The sequence below is a fragment of the Bos taurus genome, chromosome 6 (assembly GCF_002263795.3).
Source record: "Bos taurus isolate L1 Dominette 01449 registration number 42190680 breed Hereford chromosome 6, ARS-UCD2.0, whole genome shotgun sequence".
In the NCBI taxonomy this organism is placed as follows: Eukaryota; Metazoa; Chordata; class Mammalia; order Artiodactyla; family Bovidae; genus Bos; species Bos taurus.
The window spans coordinates 114,356,506-114,373,164 of record NC_037333.1 but is presented as its reverse complement, the minus strand read 5'-3'; the positions used below and the strand labels follow the sequence as shown (position 1 = coordinate 114,373,164).

At 61.5% G+C, this 16,659-nt stretch overlaps 1 protein-coding gene across 24 annotated transcripts in view; it reads left to right on the top strand.

The window, feature by feature from the left end:
* ABLIM2 (actin binding LIM protein family member 2) overlaps window positions 1-16,659 on the top strand; it is a 168,880-nt gene that overhangs the window by 92,370 nt on the left and 59,851 nt on the right. For 12 of the 24 annotated variants that reach the window (XR_009494981.1, XR_009494990.1, XR_009494989.1 and 9 more), the window contains exons 9-12: window positions 4,376-4,432; window positions 6,280-6,357; window positions 12,304-12,450; window positions 15,369-15,401. Coding sequence is in view for 3 of the 24 variants with exons in the window: in XM_059887829.1 (XP_059743812.1) it covers window positions 4,376-4,432; window positions 6,280-6,357; window positions 12,304-12,450; window positions 15,369-15,401 (315 nt within the window). In the remaining 21 variants the exon portion in view is untranslated. The remainder of the gene's footprint in view (window positions 1-4,375; window positions 4,433-6,279; window positions 6,358-12,303; window positions 12,451-15,368; window positions 15,402-16,659) is intronic. The other 12 variants (XR_009494992.1, XR_009494984.1, XR_009494977.1 and 9 more) reach the window with 3 other exon arrangements.

Here is a 16,659-nt window from a genome sequence, read left to right as displayed (position 1 = left end):
CCACCCTCACCCCTGCACCACCTCCGCTGGGATCCACACCCTGCAGACCCCAGAAGCGAGTGCACCTGCCCTCCCCTCAGGGGGACGAGTCGTGTGTGACCCAGAGAACTCCTGGCCTCGTCCCAGCGGCCCCTGGTCTCCCACAGCCGCCCCCAGGCAGGGCGCCCAGGCCTCGCCAAGACTTTGAAAGTTGTCACACTTGCTACGGATGAGCCACTGGGCAGATGGGCCCTTGAAGACCCTGGTGACTCAAGTGCCCCATAGGGCAGCGGGTCTGCATCCGGACTTGGAAACGACAGCTGGGGGACTGCTCTAGGGAGGTGGCTTCTCAGTGGCCCCCTGAGGGTCTCCAGCACCTGCGTGCATCAGAAGGGGACCACTGCCCTGAGGAACTCGGGCCCTGAATGATAGGAGCAGAGCTCTGCTGTTGGGGGCACTCTGCTATTTGCTGGAGATGCTGGTTCTGCTCATTGAGTCCTTTAGTGACACTTCCACTGTGGGAGGGAGGGGGTCCAGGGCTGCAGAGCCCCCCACCCTCAGCCGTGGGGAGTGGATGGGGCCCGAGTGGAAACCATCCCCAGACCCAGCAGAGGCTGTGGTGCTCAGGGCTGGGAATTTGCAGCGGAGGGGCTGGTTCGGAGATCCACCCTCATGAACATTGTCCTAGGAGATGGGATGGGTTGCCGGCTGGTGGAGGGGACCCTCCTCCTCGTGTGGGCTCCTCAGGGAGGGTGGGACCCAGCAGTTCAACAGACGCTTGCCAAGCCCGTTCTGAAAGAAGTCAGCAGAGGGAAAGTCTCCCTTTTCCTCTAGCAGTTGATCTCAGTGGGTTTGGAAGCCTCTGCTTTTCATGTCTCCACTCCTTCATGAGTCATTCATTCAGCACAGCTTCAGCGAGGGTTTGTCTGGGCCAAGCCTGGTTCTTAGTCTGGGGCACCAAGGTGACTGTCAGAAGTCCTGGCCCGAAGCTGCTGCTGTTCGGAGGAGCAGGTGGACTTACCTGCAGGTCGCGTCGAGGGCCAAGGGGACCATCCCACTATGCCTGGCGTGGCGTGAGGGCCTGGGGAAAGGTGGCCTTGGGCCAGGGCAGGAGGGCTCCATGGAGGAGGACCAAGTGCCCAGGGTCCTCCATGCCCTGCGCCTCCCCTAACCAAGTCAGGGTGACCAGCGCCAGCCCTGGATGCTGGACCGACTGTTGAGCTGGCCTCAGGGCCTGCAGGGAACACAGCGGGCCTGGAGGCGGCAGGCACGTCTGCTCTCAGCCTGGAGCCCCCGCCCTGGATGACTATGGACCACTGGCCCAGCAGGAAGGAGGCCCTCTGGGTGCTGGAGGCTGGCAGGATAGGGCAGAAAGAAGGACCATTGTCTTGGGGGCTGGTCATGGCCCCAGAGTTGGCTTCCGGGGCTCGTCTCCACAGATGCTTCCGGAACATTGAGGGCAGAAGCCGGTAGCCTGGGGACAGCTGTCCCTCGTATCCGGTGACAGGATCCAGGCCCTGGTCATGCCCTGCGTGTCCCTTGATTCACCCTCCCCACCCCTGCCCCTCAGAGCCTCTTCTGTCTCGCCTGAGAAATGAGACTAAACGCTAGGCAGGCCAGGCAACAAGTGGACAGGGCAGTGGGTGGATGGGGCAGTCGGTGCGCAGGGCAGTCAGTGGGCAGAGCAGCAGGGGAACAGGGCGGTGGGTGGGCAGGGCAGTCAGTGGGCAGCAGGTGGACAGGGAGGGCGTAGATTACTTTCCTGGTCACTTGGGCCCGTGGAGACAGCTCTCCCAGCCAGCTGACCGCCCCTAGCCTGTGCAGCAGGAGAGAGCCGTGTTTTTCTGTAGTGTGTATTGAGTGGGAGCCAGCTAACGAGCATGAACCTGCCGGACCTGGTCAGCTCTGAGTCAGCCTGGCAGGGTCGGCTCGGCGGCCGTCAGCCCCGGGGATACCACAGAGGTGGCGTCACTCTCTCTGAGTCCAGCCTCCAGGCGGAGGTGGCTCTGCTGTAACCTGGCAAACCAGATGAGAGCTAAGTTGCCCATCTGGAGGGGTGCTCAGCGGTCAGCTAACCAGGCATGTCAGGCCCAGTGGGTTCCAGGACCCCCCTCCAGCCCCCGAGGCCAGCTCCAGGGTCCCTGTGAGCAAGCCAGGAAAGGGAGAGCAGCCCTTCCTTACTCCTGGAAGATCTCTGACTGTGTGCCCCCTCGGGGGGAGGGCTGCCCCCCAGGACAAGGATGCTCATCTGCCGAGGGTGCCCAGGGGGTTCCCGTCAGAAGGCTGTGGTCCTAACAGCCCGTCCCCAGTGCCTCATTAGGTGTCGGATTGTACCGTCGTTCAACACATGGTCCCCAACACACGGTCCCCGAGCACCTGCTGTGCCTTCCAGGCTGGGCGCCGGGAACGCAGAGGTGAATGAGCGTCCCTGCCCTGCAGCGTCTGGGAGAGACACATGGGCTGGCTCCAGGGTGCAGGACATTTGCCTGCGAGGCAGGGAGGGACAGGGCTGGCTGGATGGGCCTGGCGGGCGGGGTTAGGGGAGAGCCTGGCTTCCTGGAGCCAGGGCTTTGCAGGTGTGCGGAAGGGTGGGTCGCAGGGGCCAGCCCTGCTCTGGGTGTGGGGTCCCAGTCTGAGGAGCTGTGAACAGGTGAGGATCGAAGGAGGGTTTCAGAGCTGTGGGAAGGGGCGGCCCTGTGTCTGCTGAGTAGCTAGAGAGGCCTCGGTGCATGTAGAAGGTGGCCGGGGCAGGGCCAGCCTGGCGGCTCCTGCTCCGGTGGGACCAGAGGGAGCCTGGATGGGAGGGCTGGTCTCCCCCAGGTTGCGGCTGTCTGTGGTCACGCCTACCCTGGGGGCGCACGGTGGTCCCGGCTGCTTACTGCGGGGCAGGGGGTGGGGCACCCAGAGGAGGAAGCCGGAGCCCCTGTACTGACCATGGGGCTGCTGAGCAGAGAGAAGCCAGGCTTGGTGAGGCTGCCCCAGGGTCCCGAACACAAAGACGGAGAGACTGACCCCGAGCGAGGATGTTCTAGCGGATTCACAGCGGCCGCCGGGGTGGGAGAGCCAGACCTGTGGTTGGAGCCTCTGTGGCCTTGGGCCAACCACCCGCCCTCTGGGAACTCAGCCCCTCGGCTTTAACGTGGACACGAGAGGGTGCTGGCCTCCCTCTGCCTGTCCATGGACCTTGTGTCTGACCTCAGTGAGAGCCAGGCGCCCCTCGACCCTGCTGTGGGACGGCGCTTCCTGGGGCCGGGCTGGGTGGACGGAGCTGGACGACTGCCCGGGCTTGGGCGGGTGTGAACGGCACCCCAGAGAACGCAGCTGGGTGCTGGGTTTGATTGTGAGGCTGCTTTGGGCCAGTTGGAGGCAAGGTAGAGAGAGGTGAGAGACAGCCCAGGTCTCCTGATTCTGGGGGAAACCGCCTGGACTCAGCCCCCTTCCATCTAGGCTCCCTGACCTGGAGGACATCGCGGGGGTGGGAGGCGCTGCTCCTCTCCCCGCCCCCACTTCTCCTGGTCTGGGAACAGGGGTACAGAGATGGGGGGCACTGTGTAGCTGCCCAGCTGCCTGCTCGGGACCCTGAAATGTGCAGGAGAAAGCCGACCCTCTTGCTGCCGTGCAAACAGCCCAAGCCCCCTTCTGTCGGGGTCGTGGTGTCAGTAACTCCGGTGCCACCCCGACAGTGCCAGGAAACATCCCTCGGGGCCTGGGGTCAGTTCTTGTGGCTCGGCTGTTGCTCTCAGCTTAGGCACTTTCTTCTGAAACACCCAGTGTTAGGCGGCTTTGTGAAGGGACTTCGTGAGCTGGAATCAACTGAACTGAGAGCAAGGTTGACTCACCAGAGCCAAAACCTCAGCAGGCTGCGTGTCTGAGTCCTCGGCAACAGAAAGAGCCTTCCAGGCAGGCTTCTCCATTGCACAGAGAAGGAAGCTGAGCGTCAAAGGTTTTTCTCAGATGTGCCAAACATACACACACAGCATTTTTGCCTAGCAGAACGGGCCACCTGGCCACCGGGACGGTGGTAAAACACAGACGCTGGGTTTCCCGCCTCCCACGGCGTGTCTCCCTTGAAACCGCAGCACGTGATGTGTGTCTTCCTGGGGGTGGCCGAGCCTCGGGGGTTGGGCTGACCTTCTGGAGGGACCCCAGCATCTTGCCGGCCTTTGCAAGCCTGTGGTCTGAGGGGACAGGCAGACCCCTGAGTCGATGCCCCGTCCCACGTGTGCAGCCGGGCCATGGGGCCTCAGAGAGGATGCCAGGGTGACGCCCGGGTTAAGGAGGCGGCTGGACCGGCCGATAAGTGACCGAGCGCGGCGGTGGCTGGACCGACCGACGAGCGACCGAGCGCGGTGGTGGCCGTGGAGCTTCACGCCCTGTCCTTCTCCTTCCTTTCTAGATGCAGAATCAGGCTTCCCATCAGGCTTCCCCGGGCGCCACCCCCTATGCCTGTCAGGTTCGTCCCCGCCGCCGCCTGTCGGGCTCACGTCCAGTCCTGGTATCGTCCCGTCCCCGCTGGTGTCGCGCTGAGTGTAGGAGGCGCTTGGGTCATCTCCCCGAGGGGAGAAGGGGGCGCTCCATGGCAGGCGTTTTTGTTGTTGTTCACTCGTGTCCGAGTCTTTTCAACCCCGTGGACGGCAGCACGCCAGGCTTCCCTGTCTTTCCCTAGTGCCCAGAGCTTGCTCAAACTCATGTCCATCAAGTCTGTGATGCCATCCAACCATCTCATCCTCTGTCATCCCCTTCTCCTCCTGCCCTCAATCTTTCTCAGCATCAGGGTCTTTTCCAATGAGTCGGCTCTTCGCATCAGGTGGCCAAAGTATTGGAGTTTCAGCTTCAGCATCAGTCCTTCCAATGAATATTCAGGACTGATCTCCTTTAGGATGGACTGGTTGGATCTCCTTGCAGTCCAAGGGACTCTCAAGAGTCTTCTCCAGGTGTTAGCCGAACCAAATGTGCTTAAACAACAAACGGAACTGTCCTCTCTCAGCTCTGGAGGCTGCAGCTCCAGGGCCCGCCGGCAGACTTGGCTCCTCACGCGGCCTCGCCTCTGGGCGTGTGGACGGCCGTCTCCTCCCTGTGCCTCACACGTCGCCCGTCTGTGCCCTAGTCTCCTCTTCTCATAAGGAAGAGAGTCAGATCCAGGCCTGTCCTTAAAACTCCATTTAAACCTAACTACCTCTTCAAACATCCTGCCTCCGAACACGTTCTGGGGTCCTGGGGTGTGGGCTTCAACCTGTGAGCTTTGGAGGGGGCAGTTCAGTTCATGATACGGCCCCTCCCAGGCTCCTGGTGGGAGGTGTGGACCACTGTGAGGGGCTGGACAGAATTTCAGGGGTGAGGGGAGAAGGGGCCTGCTTAGCAAACGAGAGAGGATTTGGGCCTCCCTGGCAGTCCTGTGGTTAGGACTCCACACTTCCACTGCAGGAGGCACCAAACCCTGTGGCCGGGCCAAATAAGAAAAACAGAACAGGAGGAGCTGCGAGTGGGGGGCGGGAAGCAGGAGCCCCTTCGTGGAGATGGGTTTCATTCGGATGAGGCGAGTGGGAGGCCTGGAAAGTTAGGTGACTGGGAGGTCCTGGCCGGGGAGAGGGCTAGACCAGGAGAGGGTCCAGGAGCTGCCAGGTCATGCCCAGCAGGCGGGGATGGACTTGGGTGCAGAGACGGGGGCAGGAGCTGGAGGAAAGCAGGGTCGTCATGGTGGTGGAGGACCTGATCCAAAAGAGCAGAGGAGACAGACAGTTGGGGGGGTCTGTCACCGCGGGGATGCGGACATTATGGTCAGAGATGAGCGAGGAGGGTTGGGGGGATGGTCCCCAGTTGCAGTGGGCACCCGAGGAACAGGTCCCAGACGGGACGGCCGCCCCGTCGGACCACAGAGGCAGGGCTGGAGGTGCTGCAGCGCGTCCCCCAGAATCGACGCAAAGAATCCACTCTCCGAACGCCTCGATCCTGCCTTTGCTGGCGGGGCACGCAGAACCCCTGAAAACGCATCATTGCTTGCTCTCACCCTCCAAATAAAAAGATCATTTCAGTGACGTGGAAGCTTCGTGGTCGCAGAGTGAGTCCATCCAGCCCTGGGAGCACACAGCCCCTTTGCTGGCAGCCAGGGTCACCCGCTGTGTCTCCCAGTTACAGCTTCCTTGTTGTTCATCCAAGCCTACGTGTTTATTTTTCAACCTGCCCGTAGAAAGGGTCTCGTGAGCTCCAGCGTTTCTGCTGGCGCTCGACTCGCTGTAGTTGCCTCCGGAAGGTTCTCTGCGTCAACAGTCTGCTTCAGCCTCTCCCTGTCTCGTCTCCTAGGAAACCAGGACTTCCTCAGAGAGCATCATTTCTGTACCTGCTTCCAGCACCTCAGGGTCTCCGAGCCGCGTGATTTATGTAAGTCGCATTCTCTCTGTGGAGAGGGGAGACCAGGGGCCCAGGGTCCTTGCTGAGTGTGCCCTCAGGGGGCGTGGGGCGTGGGGCCACGGGAGGGATTGGCGCAGACTCCGAGGCTGACTTGGGGCCTCCAGCGTAGATGTGTTGTGTGACCACGGCTGCCCCGGAACGTGGCGTCGGGTGTGCAGAGAGGTGTGCTCACGGCTGGTTTACAGCTGTGTCGGTGCGGACACCTGCCTGCATCCCGCAGCCAGGACTCACCTGGATAAACAGCACTCAGCAGTCATGGTGCAGATCTGTGCCTGTTGGTGTGGAAAGTTCCGATGTGTCTCGTGAAGGAGCGTGTGAAGGATGACATGTATTACGTGGTCCCATTCTCATTTACGTGTGTGGGTATTCGTGTGCACGTAGGTGTGCGTATGTGATTGTGTGTATTTGAGTGTGTGCGTGTGTGTAGGCACGTGTGTGTGCACATGTATGGACGGATGTGTGTATGAGTGTGTCTACATACGTGCTTCTGTGTGTGCATGTGTGTACGGGCATGGATATTGTGTGTGGGGGTGTGTCTGTGTGTATGTGCACATACAAGTCTAAACGTGATTGAGAACATTTTAACTAATTGTTGACAGCAATTACCTCTGGGTGGTGGCTTTAGAAACGGAAGGTGACTGTTATAATTACTTGCTGGTTTGCTAATCTAAAGAGCCTGTGCTGCGGGGAGGGAACAGGAAAGCGGGGTGAGCCCTGAACTGCAGGCTGGTTGGCCCGGCTTCACCCCTGCAGGCTGGTCGAGCAGCACGAGTCTCCTCTCCCATTCCCCTGACTCACTGCCAGAGCCTGGTTTTTCTCTAACATGACGGAGATCGGATTCCCTTCTCTCGACACTTCTTTTCAGCCCCCGGAACTTTCTCTCTGGTTGGACACAGGGCCGTTCCTGCCCTAATGATAAGAACCCAGGTTCTAGTCTGGAGGGCGAATGGCCGGATGACCCTGGGCAGCTGCAGACTCGGAGATTCAGAAAGACAGCCTGATGTCACCAGGCCAGCTGTGTGCCCTCAGGCAAGGCGTTAGCTTCTCTGAGCCTCTGGGAGCTCACCCGTACCTGGGGGCCCACAGCACCTGCTGCCCAGGGCCATGGAGGGCCTGAGTGGGAGGCCCTGGGCACAGCCCTGAGCCCAGAGCGGGGGCCCAGGCAGTGCTCACTGGAGTCACTGTTGTGACATTGGTGCTTGTCTGCGGGGCCGCCATACCTACTGCCCAAACCAGGGGGGCTCAACCGCAGAGATGTATCTTCTCTCCATCCTGTAGCCTGGGAGTCCGAGTCACGGTGTCGGGAGGCTTGTTCCCTGCAAGGCCTGTGTCCTGGGCGTGTGGACGGCCGTCTTCTCCACGTGTCCTCACATGGTCGTCCCTCTGTGCACGTCTGTCCTGACCTCCTCGTCCCAGGAGGACCCCAGGGTGCTGGCTCAGGGCCCCCACCCTGCTGATCTCAGTTCACTTTAACCACCCTTTAAAGGTCACTGTCACCAAATACATATTCTGTAGGGCTGGGGGTTAGCGATTCCATGAAAAGAGGAGGACACAATCCACCCCAGATGCTGTCGTCATCAGGACCAGTAAAAGTGACTGTTACTGTTTGAACGAGATCGTGTTCATGGCACACGAGTGTGGTCCTGTCCACAGACGGCAGCTGCTGTTGGTAACTGCTCGTTGCTGTTCAGTCGCTCAGTCGTGTCTGACTCTTTGTGACCCCGTGGACTGTAGCCCGCCAGGCTCCTCTGTCCATGGGATTCTCCAGGCAAGAATACTGGAGTGGGTTGCCATTTCCTTCTCCAGGGGATCTTCCCGACCCAGGGATTAAACCCGAGTCACTGCATTGCAGGCAGATTCTTTACCAACTGAGCCACCAGGGAAGCTCAATAAATTGTGGGTTTTTAAAAAGTAATCTTTTCACTGCCTTTTTCTTTATTACAAAGGTAACCCACACTTATTAGGAAAAAATAGTGATTGGTATAGAGACAAAAATGAATACCATTTATAATCCTCCCAGCCAGAGTAGCCCACTGTTAATGTATCGAAGTACACACTTTCGGTCTCTTTTTCTCCGTGCGCGTGTATTTTATCTCTTTCTTTTTAACAAAATGAAGTCACGTGGGCTATATTGTTTTGTAACCTTTCTTCACCATGCCGATAAAGCATTGAGTTGGCATAGTGTACAAGCGCATCATTAGATTGTATTATTGGCAGGATTATATTACTGTTGTAACATCATATACGGTCACATCCTAGGGGCTTCCCAGGCGGCATTAGTAGTAAAGAATCCATCTGCCAGTTCGGGAGATGTAAGAGATGTGGGTTTGATTTCTGGATCAGGAAGATGCCCCTGGAGGAGGGCATGGCCACTCAGTCCAGTATTCTCGCCCGGAGAATCCCATGGACAGAGGAGCTTGGTGGGCTACAGCCCGCAGGGTCGCAGAGAGTTGGACATGACTGAGTGACTTAGCACACACACGTGCTGCATACAGAGTAGGGAGGAGAAAGCGGAGGGAAAACACTCGCAGACACACACAGCCCAGTGGCCTTCCGCCATGGGAGGGCATAGCCTGTTGTCACAGTGCCCACCCAGGACCTGGATGCTAGGCAATGGATCTGGGAGCCGCACTGGGTGGTGTGGATGTGAGCAGCCGGGAGCACGGCCACTTAGCCACCTGGCTGGGGGTTGGGGGTTGGGGGCCTCTTTCTGAGCTGGCTCATGCTGATGTAGTTGGCCTTGTCAAGCGCTCTCTCTGATTCCTGCAGTCAGGGGCTGACCCAGGGCCAGGTGGGCCTCACTGACCACGCATTTGGGGCTGAACAAGCCAGCGGGCCGCTGAGCGCTGTGATCATAGCAGGGCAAAGGGGGCAGGGTGGGTGGGCACAGCCTCCCCCAGCCCCATGGCAGCGTCACCCTTTAGGTCAAGCTGTGTGGGTGTTCGGAAATCCAGCAGATGGCGAGGCCCAGTTGGCATTCCCATTTTCAGGGGGAGACGGAGGCCCAGAGAATCCACCTGGCTTTGGCGAATGCTTGATCGATTTTAGTTCAGTGCGGCATGCTTGCCCTGAGGACCATGTCATGTCAATCATGGAGTTGGGGGAGGGGCTCCATGGTGAAGCAGAGTCCTGGGTCCACAAGCCACTAGCCTTGCAGGGAGGGGACACTGATGCACCAACAAAGATCAGCACCTTAACTCAAAAGAGGAAAACATCCAACCCAGATGGGAGAGAGAGCAGGAAAGCCTTCCTGGAGGAGGAGGCCTCTGCTGACTCTGGAAGGACCAGAGGATGAGCCGGGCAAAGAGGTCTGGGGAAGGCGTGTTGGAGAGAGGAACCTACGTGTGCTGAGCCCTCGGGCTCTGGACGTGGGGAAACGGTAAGGAGTTGGGTGTGGCTAGTTTCCTGGGCCAGGGAGTGAGGGGCTCCAGTGAGCGGATACACAAGGGCTCCAGGGGCCTCAGCTCCAATTTCCCCAGAACACAGAGAGGAGAAGCTCAGAAGTGCTGATCGGGGTCATCGTCATGACAAATGGCACACTCAGGGTTTGAACTCAGGTCTTCCGAGCACCGCCCAGGGTTCCGAAGGGAATCGCCAGCGTCTGAGACATCGGGTGTTCACTCTCTCAACCTACGTCATAAACGGCACATGGTACCCAATGCCTCCCGGGAGCCTAGGAGTTGGGTGGTCAAGGAAGGCTTCCTGGAGGAGGTGGGCTGGAGCTGCCAGACCTGGGAGGATGCGGGAACGCTGGGGCGTGGGGGCTGAGCCTGGCTCACAGAGGGCACGAGGAGGAGAGACCACACGGCACACAGAGTAGAGACATCCGGCTCCAAACATCGAGTCTGGAGATGGCAGTGAGGGCTGTGTCACCTGTCCCTGGAGGGGGCTGCCGGAGGATGTGAGCTGGAGGGCGAAGGGGGCAGCTGGAGCTCGAGACACGTGGCCCTGGCAGAGAGGAGAGCTGTCATGCGAGCGCGGCTCTGCACGCAGACAGCCTGCTCCTGTTCCCTGGCTGTGGGACTCTGGGCACGTTACCTGACCTCTCTGGGCTCTGCTTCTTCCCCTGTGAAGTGGAGGTCCTGTGCGTGCCCCCCTTCATGGGCTTGGCCCACTGATGCCTGGGGTGGAGCACACAGCTCATGCTGCTGTTGGAGTTTGTTGGAAGAATTGCTGGCAGGACGGCTCTCCCCATGGCCACCCCCCCACCCAGAGGCAGAGGTTAGATCTGGACTCAGGCAGTGAGGACCTTGACCAGAGCTGCCTGGGGCTGGGAGGGGGGCAGAGACGTGGGCAGAGGCTGCGTTGGCCAGGCCGGGGGTCCCCAATGGAGGCCGAGGTCAAGATGAGGGTTCTCGAGAGGTTTGGGGGGTCAAGTTGAGCTAATGGGGGCAGCCCGACTGGCCAACTCTGCCCATGACTGGCAAGGCCAGCCTGAGACTAACCCTCAGAGGGGACACGGGGGAAAAGAGGTGACTGGCGTGTCCGATCCAGGCAGAACAGGAGCCTGGGCGTCCACTCCACGGGGGACCAGGCGGTGCTGGGAGCAGGCTGGGGCCGCACATCCCTTCTTCCGTGGGGATCGCAAGCTGTAAACATTCCATGCGCACTTGTTGGGGGTGTGCCACGGGAACACCGGGGCTGAGACTGGTGTTTGGGTGTGAACCACAGCCCTACTGGGAGAGCCAAGCCTCCTGGTGCGCAGCTCCCAGGCCTGTCCGGTCACGCGCCCCCAGGCAGCCCCCAGAGCCAGGAGGAGGGGCTGGTGGGCAGTGGGGCAGACGGAGCCCAGTCATAGGAGAGCGAGCCGCCCCGTCGACCTCACCTGAGCAGATGCGGTGGTTCCAGGCTTGTCGCCGTGAGCGAGCGCCTCTGTGGTGACCTCTGTGAGGTCACATGCCCGCTGACTGTCACCTGCCAGCCCGTTGGCTGTGTGTAGGGAGTGCTGCAAAGCCCCGAGCGTGTGTACGAGTGGCTGGGTGTGGAGGTGTGCTCATGAGTACTGCTTTGGGTGGGTGCGGTTGTGTGCGAGTGTGGGGGTGCCTGAGGGTTGTGCTGTTGAGCGTGAGTGGGTGAAGCTGTGGGTGTGTCAGCGTCCCCCTCCACAGTTGTGGGCGGACAATTCTCTGTGCACACATGTATAATGTGTGCAGGCCTGCGTGCGTGTGCTGGGTGTTTGCATCTGTGCATACATGTGCACGTACATCGAGCAGGTATTCAAATGCACGTGTGTGTGTCCTCTGTGTGTATGTTTTATGTGAGCACATGTGTATCTGTGTTTGCATGCGTACAAGTCTATTACATGCAGGAGTTTGTGAGCGCGCGTCCATGCGTGCGTTTGTATGCATGTGTACATGTTCGCCGATAGCTCAGCTGGTAAAGAATCCACCTGCAATGCGGGAGACCCCGGTTGGACCCCTGGGCCGGGAAGATCCCCTGGGGAAGGGAACGGCTACCCACTCCAGTGTTCTGGCCTAGAGAGTCCCATGGACTGTGCAGCAAAGAGCCGCACATGACCGAGCGATGGGTTTCCTGTGCCCACACGCACTGCATGCGTGTATGTGCATGTCTGTGTTTGTGTGTTTGCACCCAAGTGTGGATCTGCATGCATGCATGTGTGTGTGTATAGGTGTGTTTGCTGTGCCCTCACACGTTTGTGCACATGTGTGTCTGTGTGTATGCAAGCGTAGCTCTGTGAGTGTGTGTTTAGACCGCAGCTGAGTTCTCACTGTGTGAGTGTGTGTTTAGACCGCAGGCTGGGTTCTCACTGTCTGTAGGACCAGGAGGCTTCCCCGCCGCCTTGCCTTTGCCCCTCCTCCCGCTTCACTCAGACTCGCTTCCTCCCACGCCTGCCGGGCGAGGCGGCCCTGGGTGTGGGTCTGACCAGCCCTCCTGGCACCCCCTGCCCTCTCTCAGGCCAAGCTGGGCGATGAGATCCTGGACTACAGAGACCTGGCCGCCCTCCCTAAGAGCAAGGCCATCTACAACATCGACCGCCCCGACATGATCTCCTACTCGCCCTACATCAGCCACTCGGTGGGGGACAGGCAGAGCTACAGTGAGGTACGGGGCCCCTCAGCGGTCGCCTGGGCGGCCTCAGCCTCCTTTACCCCCTCAGACAACCTGCGCCTCCTCTTTAGAGAGTCCCCAGAGTGCTCTGGCCCCAAACTGCCCATGAGTCTGGATGCAGGACCCCCTTGGAGCAAGGGGCAGGGAGCAGGAAGCTCGAGGGCGATCAGGAAAGTGCCGGGGCAAAGTGAGCGTCTCGTTCTTGTCTTCAGTTGGGCTGATGCTCAGGCCCGGGGAATGGACCGTGTTCCCTCATCCAGCTCTCCTAGCCTCGCTCCCTGCTCACACGCTTCCCCGTCCTGTGAGCGCCTCGAGCTGGTCTGAGCCCTGGTGGGACCGCAGTTGACCCCTCCCTTCTGTCCCTCGGGCGGTGCCCTTGTCGGGGCCTCCCGGCTCACAGCTGCACCTCTCCATTTAACCTGGAACTTGATGCTGGTTTGGCTTTTTGAGATTCGGGTGTGACCCTGGGGGCAGGGTTGGAGGGGAGGAGCGTTTTGTCAGTTGCCGGCTGTGTCCATGGGCTGGTCACATGCAGTGGTCTGGCCCAGGCAGCCCCTCGAGGGGCAGAGCTCAGCCCCAGCCGTAACTGAGTCCCCCAAGGTGTGGCCAAGGCTCTGGGGTCTCCAGGCTCAATGGGGGTCACGCGGGCAAGCCCAGCTTGGCAGGCACTGCTGCGGGATGTAAGGGCGGGTGGGGTCCTCCGGGGGTACACTCACTGGTCACGCCACAGCAGCTGGCCAGGGCCACCCCTGCCATGGTCACTGCGGCCACAGTCACCACCCACGCTCACACCCGCCCCCACTCTGCCCTGACCCCGGGCTTGGCACTGCCCACCTCCCATGGCGCAGCGCTCTGGAAAGACGAGACTGAGGGGGACGTGCTGGCCCCAGGACCGTGGGGCTCGGCGCAGAGCTGGGGCGTGGGCCCGGGGGGCCGACAGGACCGTGGGGCTCGGCGCAGAGCTGGGGCGTGGGCCTGGGGGGCCGACAGGACCGTGGGGCTCGGCGCAGAGCTGAGGCATGGGCCTGGGGGGCCAACAGGACCGTGGGGCTCGGGGGCTCGGGGCAGAGCTGGCCATGGGCCCGGGTGGGGCTCAGGGCAGAGCTAGGCGTGGGCCCGGGGGGCTGACAGGACCGTGGGGCTCAGGGCAGAGCTGGGCGCAGGCCCAGGTGGGGCTCGGGGCAGAGCTGGCCGTGGGCCCGGGGGGCCGACAGGACCATGGGGCTTGGGGCAGAGCTGGGCACAGGCCCAGGTGGGGCTCGGGGCAGAGCTGGGCATGGGCCCAGGGGGCCAACAGGACCTTGGGGCTCGGGGCAGAGCTGGGCGCGGGCCCGGGTGGGGCTAGGGGCAGAGCTGGCCATGGGCCCGGGGGGCCCCAGGACCGTGGGGCTTGGGGGCTTGGGGCAGAGCTGGCCATGGGCCCAGGGGACCAACAGGACCTTGGGGCTCGGGGCAGAGCTGGCCGTGGGCCCGGGTGGGGCTCAGGGCAGAGCTGGCCATGGGCCCAGGGGGCCGACAGGACCTTGGGGCTCAGGGCAGAGCTGGGCGCGGGCCCAGGGGGCCGACAGGACCTACCTTGGGGCTCAGGGCAGAGCTGGGCGCGGGCCCGGGTGGGGCTCGGGGCAGAGCTGGGCGTGGGCCCGGGTGGCTGACAGGACTGTGGGGCTCGGGGCAGAGCTGGGCACGGGCCCGGGGGGCCCCAGGACCGTGGGGCTCAGGGCAGAGCTGGTCGTGGGCCCAGGTGGGGCTCAGGGCAGCGCTGGCCGCGGGCCCGGGGAGCTGACTCTGGTCACCGCCGCCTCCGTGCCGGCTTCTACCATTGCCTAGAGCGAGGTGCTGAGGTCCCGTCCCTCCTCCATCTCCGGGGACCTCTCATCTCTGCAGACCCCACCACGCCCCAGCTGGGGGGCCTGCTCAGAGAGGGGCTCTGAGGGGCCCTTTCTGTGAGTAGATGATGAAGGGGTGCCTGGGAAGCCCCAGAACGGGGGTTGGGGCACTGAGCTGGGCAGACATGGCCCAGGGCTGGACAGCTTCGCCCGCTTCTCTAGACCTGCGGCCTTATAGCCCCTCATCCCAGGGCGGAAAGCTCACAGGGGAAAGAGCAGTGGGCCAGAAGCACAGAGCTCTGCCAGCCTCTCTGAGCCTCAGTCTCCCCGTCTGTGAAATGGGCAGATTGGGGTACACGTTCCCCCTTCCCATTCTAAGGGCGGGGATGGTACAAAAAAGAGCCCCCAGTCACTCAAGGCTCCTCCTCGGAAACTCTCCACAACATCTTCCTACCTGTCCAGGTGTGGGGGAGATAGGTGAGCTTTCCTGCCTGGAAGCTCAGTTTCTAGAGCCCCTTCTGCTACTTGCTGCGTCCCTGAGCCCGTGTATAGGTGGTGGATGACCGAAATACAGACCCATATACAGACGGTGGAAGGTGCGCTTGTTCTAACGGGAGGTGCCTGGCTGGCGACCGCGCCCCGGGGCCCCGATGGCATCCAGCCCCTCACTCTGGTCCTCTCCCCAGACCCCGAGGCTCCGAATCACCCTTCCTTTCTCCAGGCCCCTTTATCTTTTCTGAAGAAGACCTGTGGGCTCACGGGGTGGTGACCCCCGATGCTCTGACCAACAGTCCTCCTACTGAAACGTGTCTTCACGGGACGGTGGCAGGGCGGGGCGGGCCAGCCAGGAGACAGGTCCACGCTCATCCGCACAGAGCTCCGTCCTGGGGGCCTCTTTCTCGGGGGCCACTGACTATATGTCTCTAAAGAGAAGGCTTTGGAACCCATGTGGGATCTCGTAGGGAGGAGTCCCTTCCTTTCGGGAGGAGGGTCCCTGGGTGGATGTACCTGGGCCGGGGTGTGGGGCCCTCCCCGCGTGACCCTCTGGTGCTGGGCCTAACAGGGTCCCCTGTGTTGTGTCCACAGTCCCCCCAGCTGCTCTCGCCAACACCGCCCGAGGTAACCGCTCCGCAGCCCGCCCATCTGCTCATTGCTCCGCTGCCTAGATTATAAAGATGACCACCCGAGGCTCCCCTAGGAGGTTCCCCCAGGCCCTTGGCTGTGGCCTCTGGCCCTGGCGTCAGGCCGTGGCCCTCTGAGGCTGGGGTGGTTATTTTTATAATGGTGTCTCATCCGCATGCTTCCCCGTGCATCTGCCAGTCCGGCGCTGCGGACCCCTGGGACACAGGCGTTCTGCGGTCTGGTCCACGGCTTCCTTTAGAGGAAGAACAGGTCCCGGGGCCGGGGTAGCAGGGGCCACCTCATCCGCCTCTGAGCGGGATTGTGGGACTGTCCTTGGGGCCTTGAGGGTGGATGTGCTGAAAGCGTTTGTATAAAATAGCGTTTATAGTTAGCGGCCCGCACTTTATGTCTGTTTCTCAAAATTGATCTATGACATAGATGGCTGCCAATCAGACTCCATAGGTGTCAGATCCTGGGTACAGGAAGGTGACAGCAAATGCTGTGTGTGGGCAGCCAGCCCTGAGTGGCCACGCCCGTGTGTGGTCGCAAGCCCCAGGGACAGGGCAGGTGAGGCGACGAGACGCCTGTAAAATGTAAGCTGGTCAGTGGGGCTGTGCAGAGAATGCCCGGGGATGGAGACAAGACAGCCGGACTGTGGCAGCCCCAGAGGAGACAGAGTGCCCATCGCCAAGGGGGTGGCGGGCCAGGCCAGGAGGTCAGTGTTAAGCACAGGGAGCGGGGAGGCCCTGACAAGTGCGCTCCCAGCATGAGGGCAGCCTGAGCGGAGCGTGGAGGTGGGCATGCAGGCAAGGTTTAGGGACAGTGGCTCGTGTGGGTTTGGCTGAAGAGGAGCCCTGGGAGGCAGGAGGTAAGCTGGGAAGGGCATGGGAGCCGTGAGTGCCAGACCCAGACCCTCCCAGTGCTCATCCCCATGCCTGCCTGGTGGGCAAAGCAGCAGGGTCCACCCACGGCAGGATGCCAGGCCGCATCGTGACTCTGGCCAGGGTGCCGAGTTGCGGTGGGCCGGCGGTCTTCTCCACCCCCTACCCGCGTGCCATGCCATCTCACGCCACCCGCTCTGAGCGCTCGAGAGAGCGGCCCGTCCTGCTTGAGTGGAGTCTGTGCTGTCGGTGACTGTGCGTCTGGCTCAACTGAGCTTCTGGGCCCGGGGTTCGGGGGCTTCTCACCTCCCACACCTGGGGAGCCCCTGTCGAGGCTGGTTACAGAATCTCCGTGGGTCTGAGTGTCTCCCGAG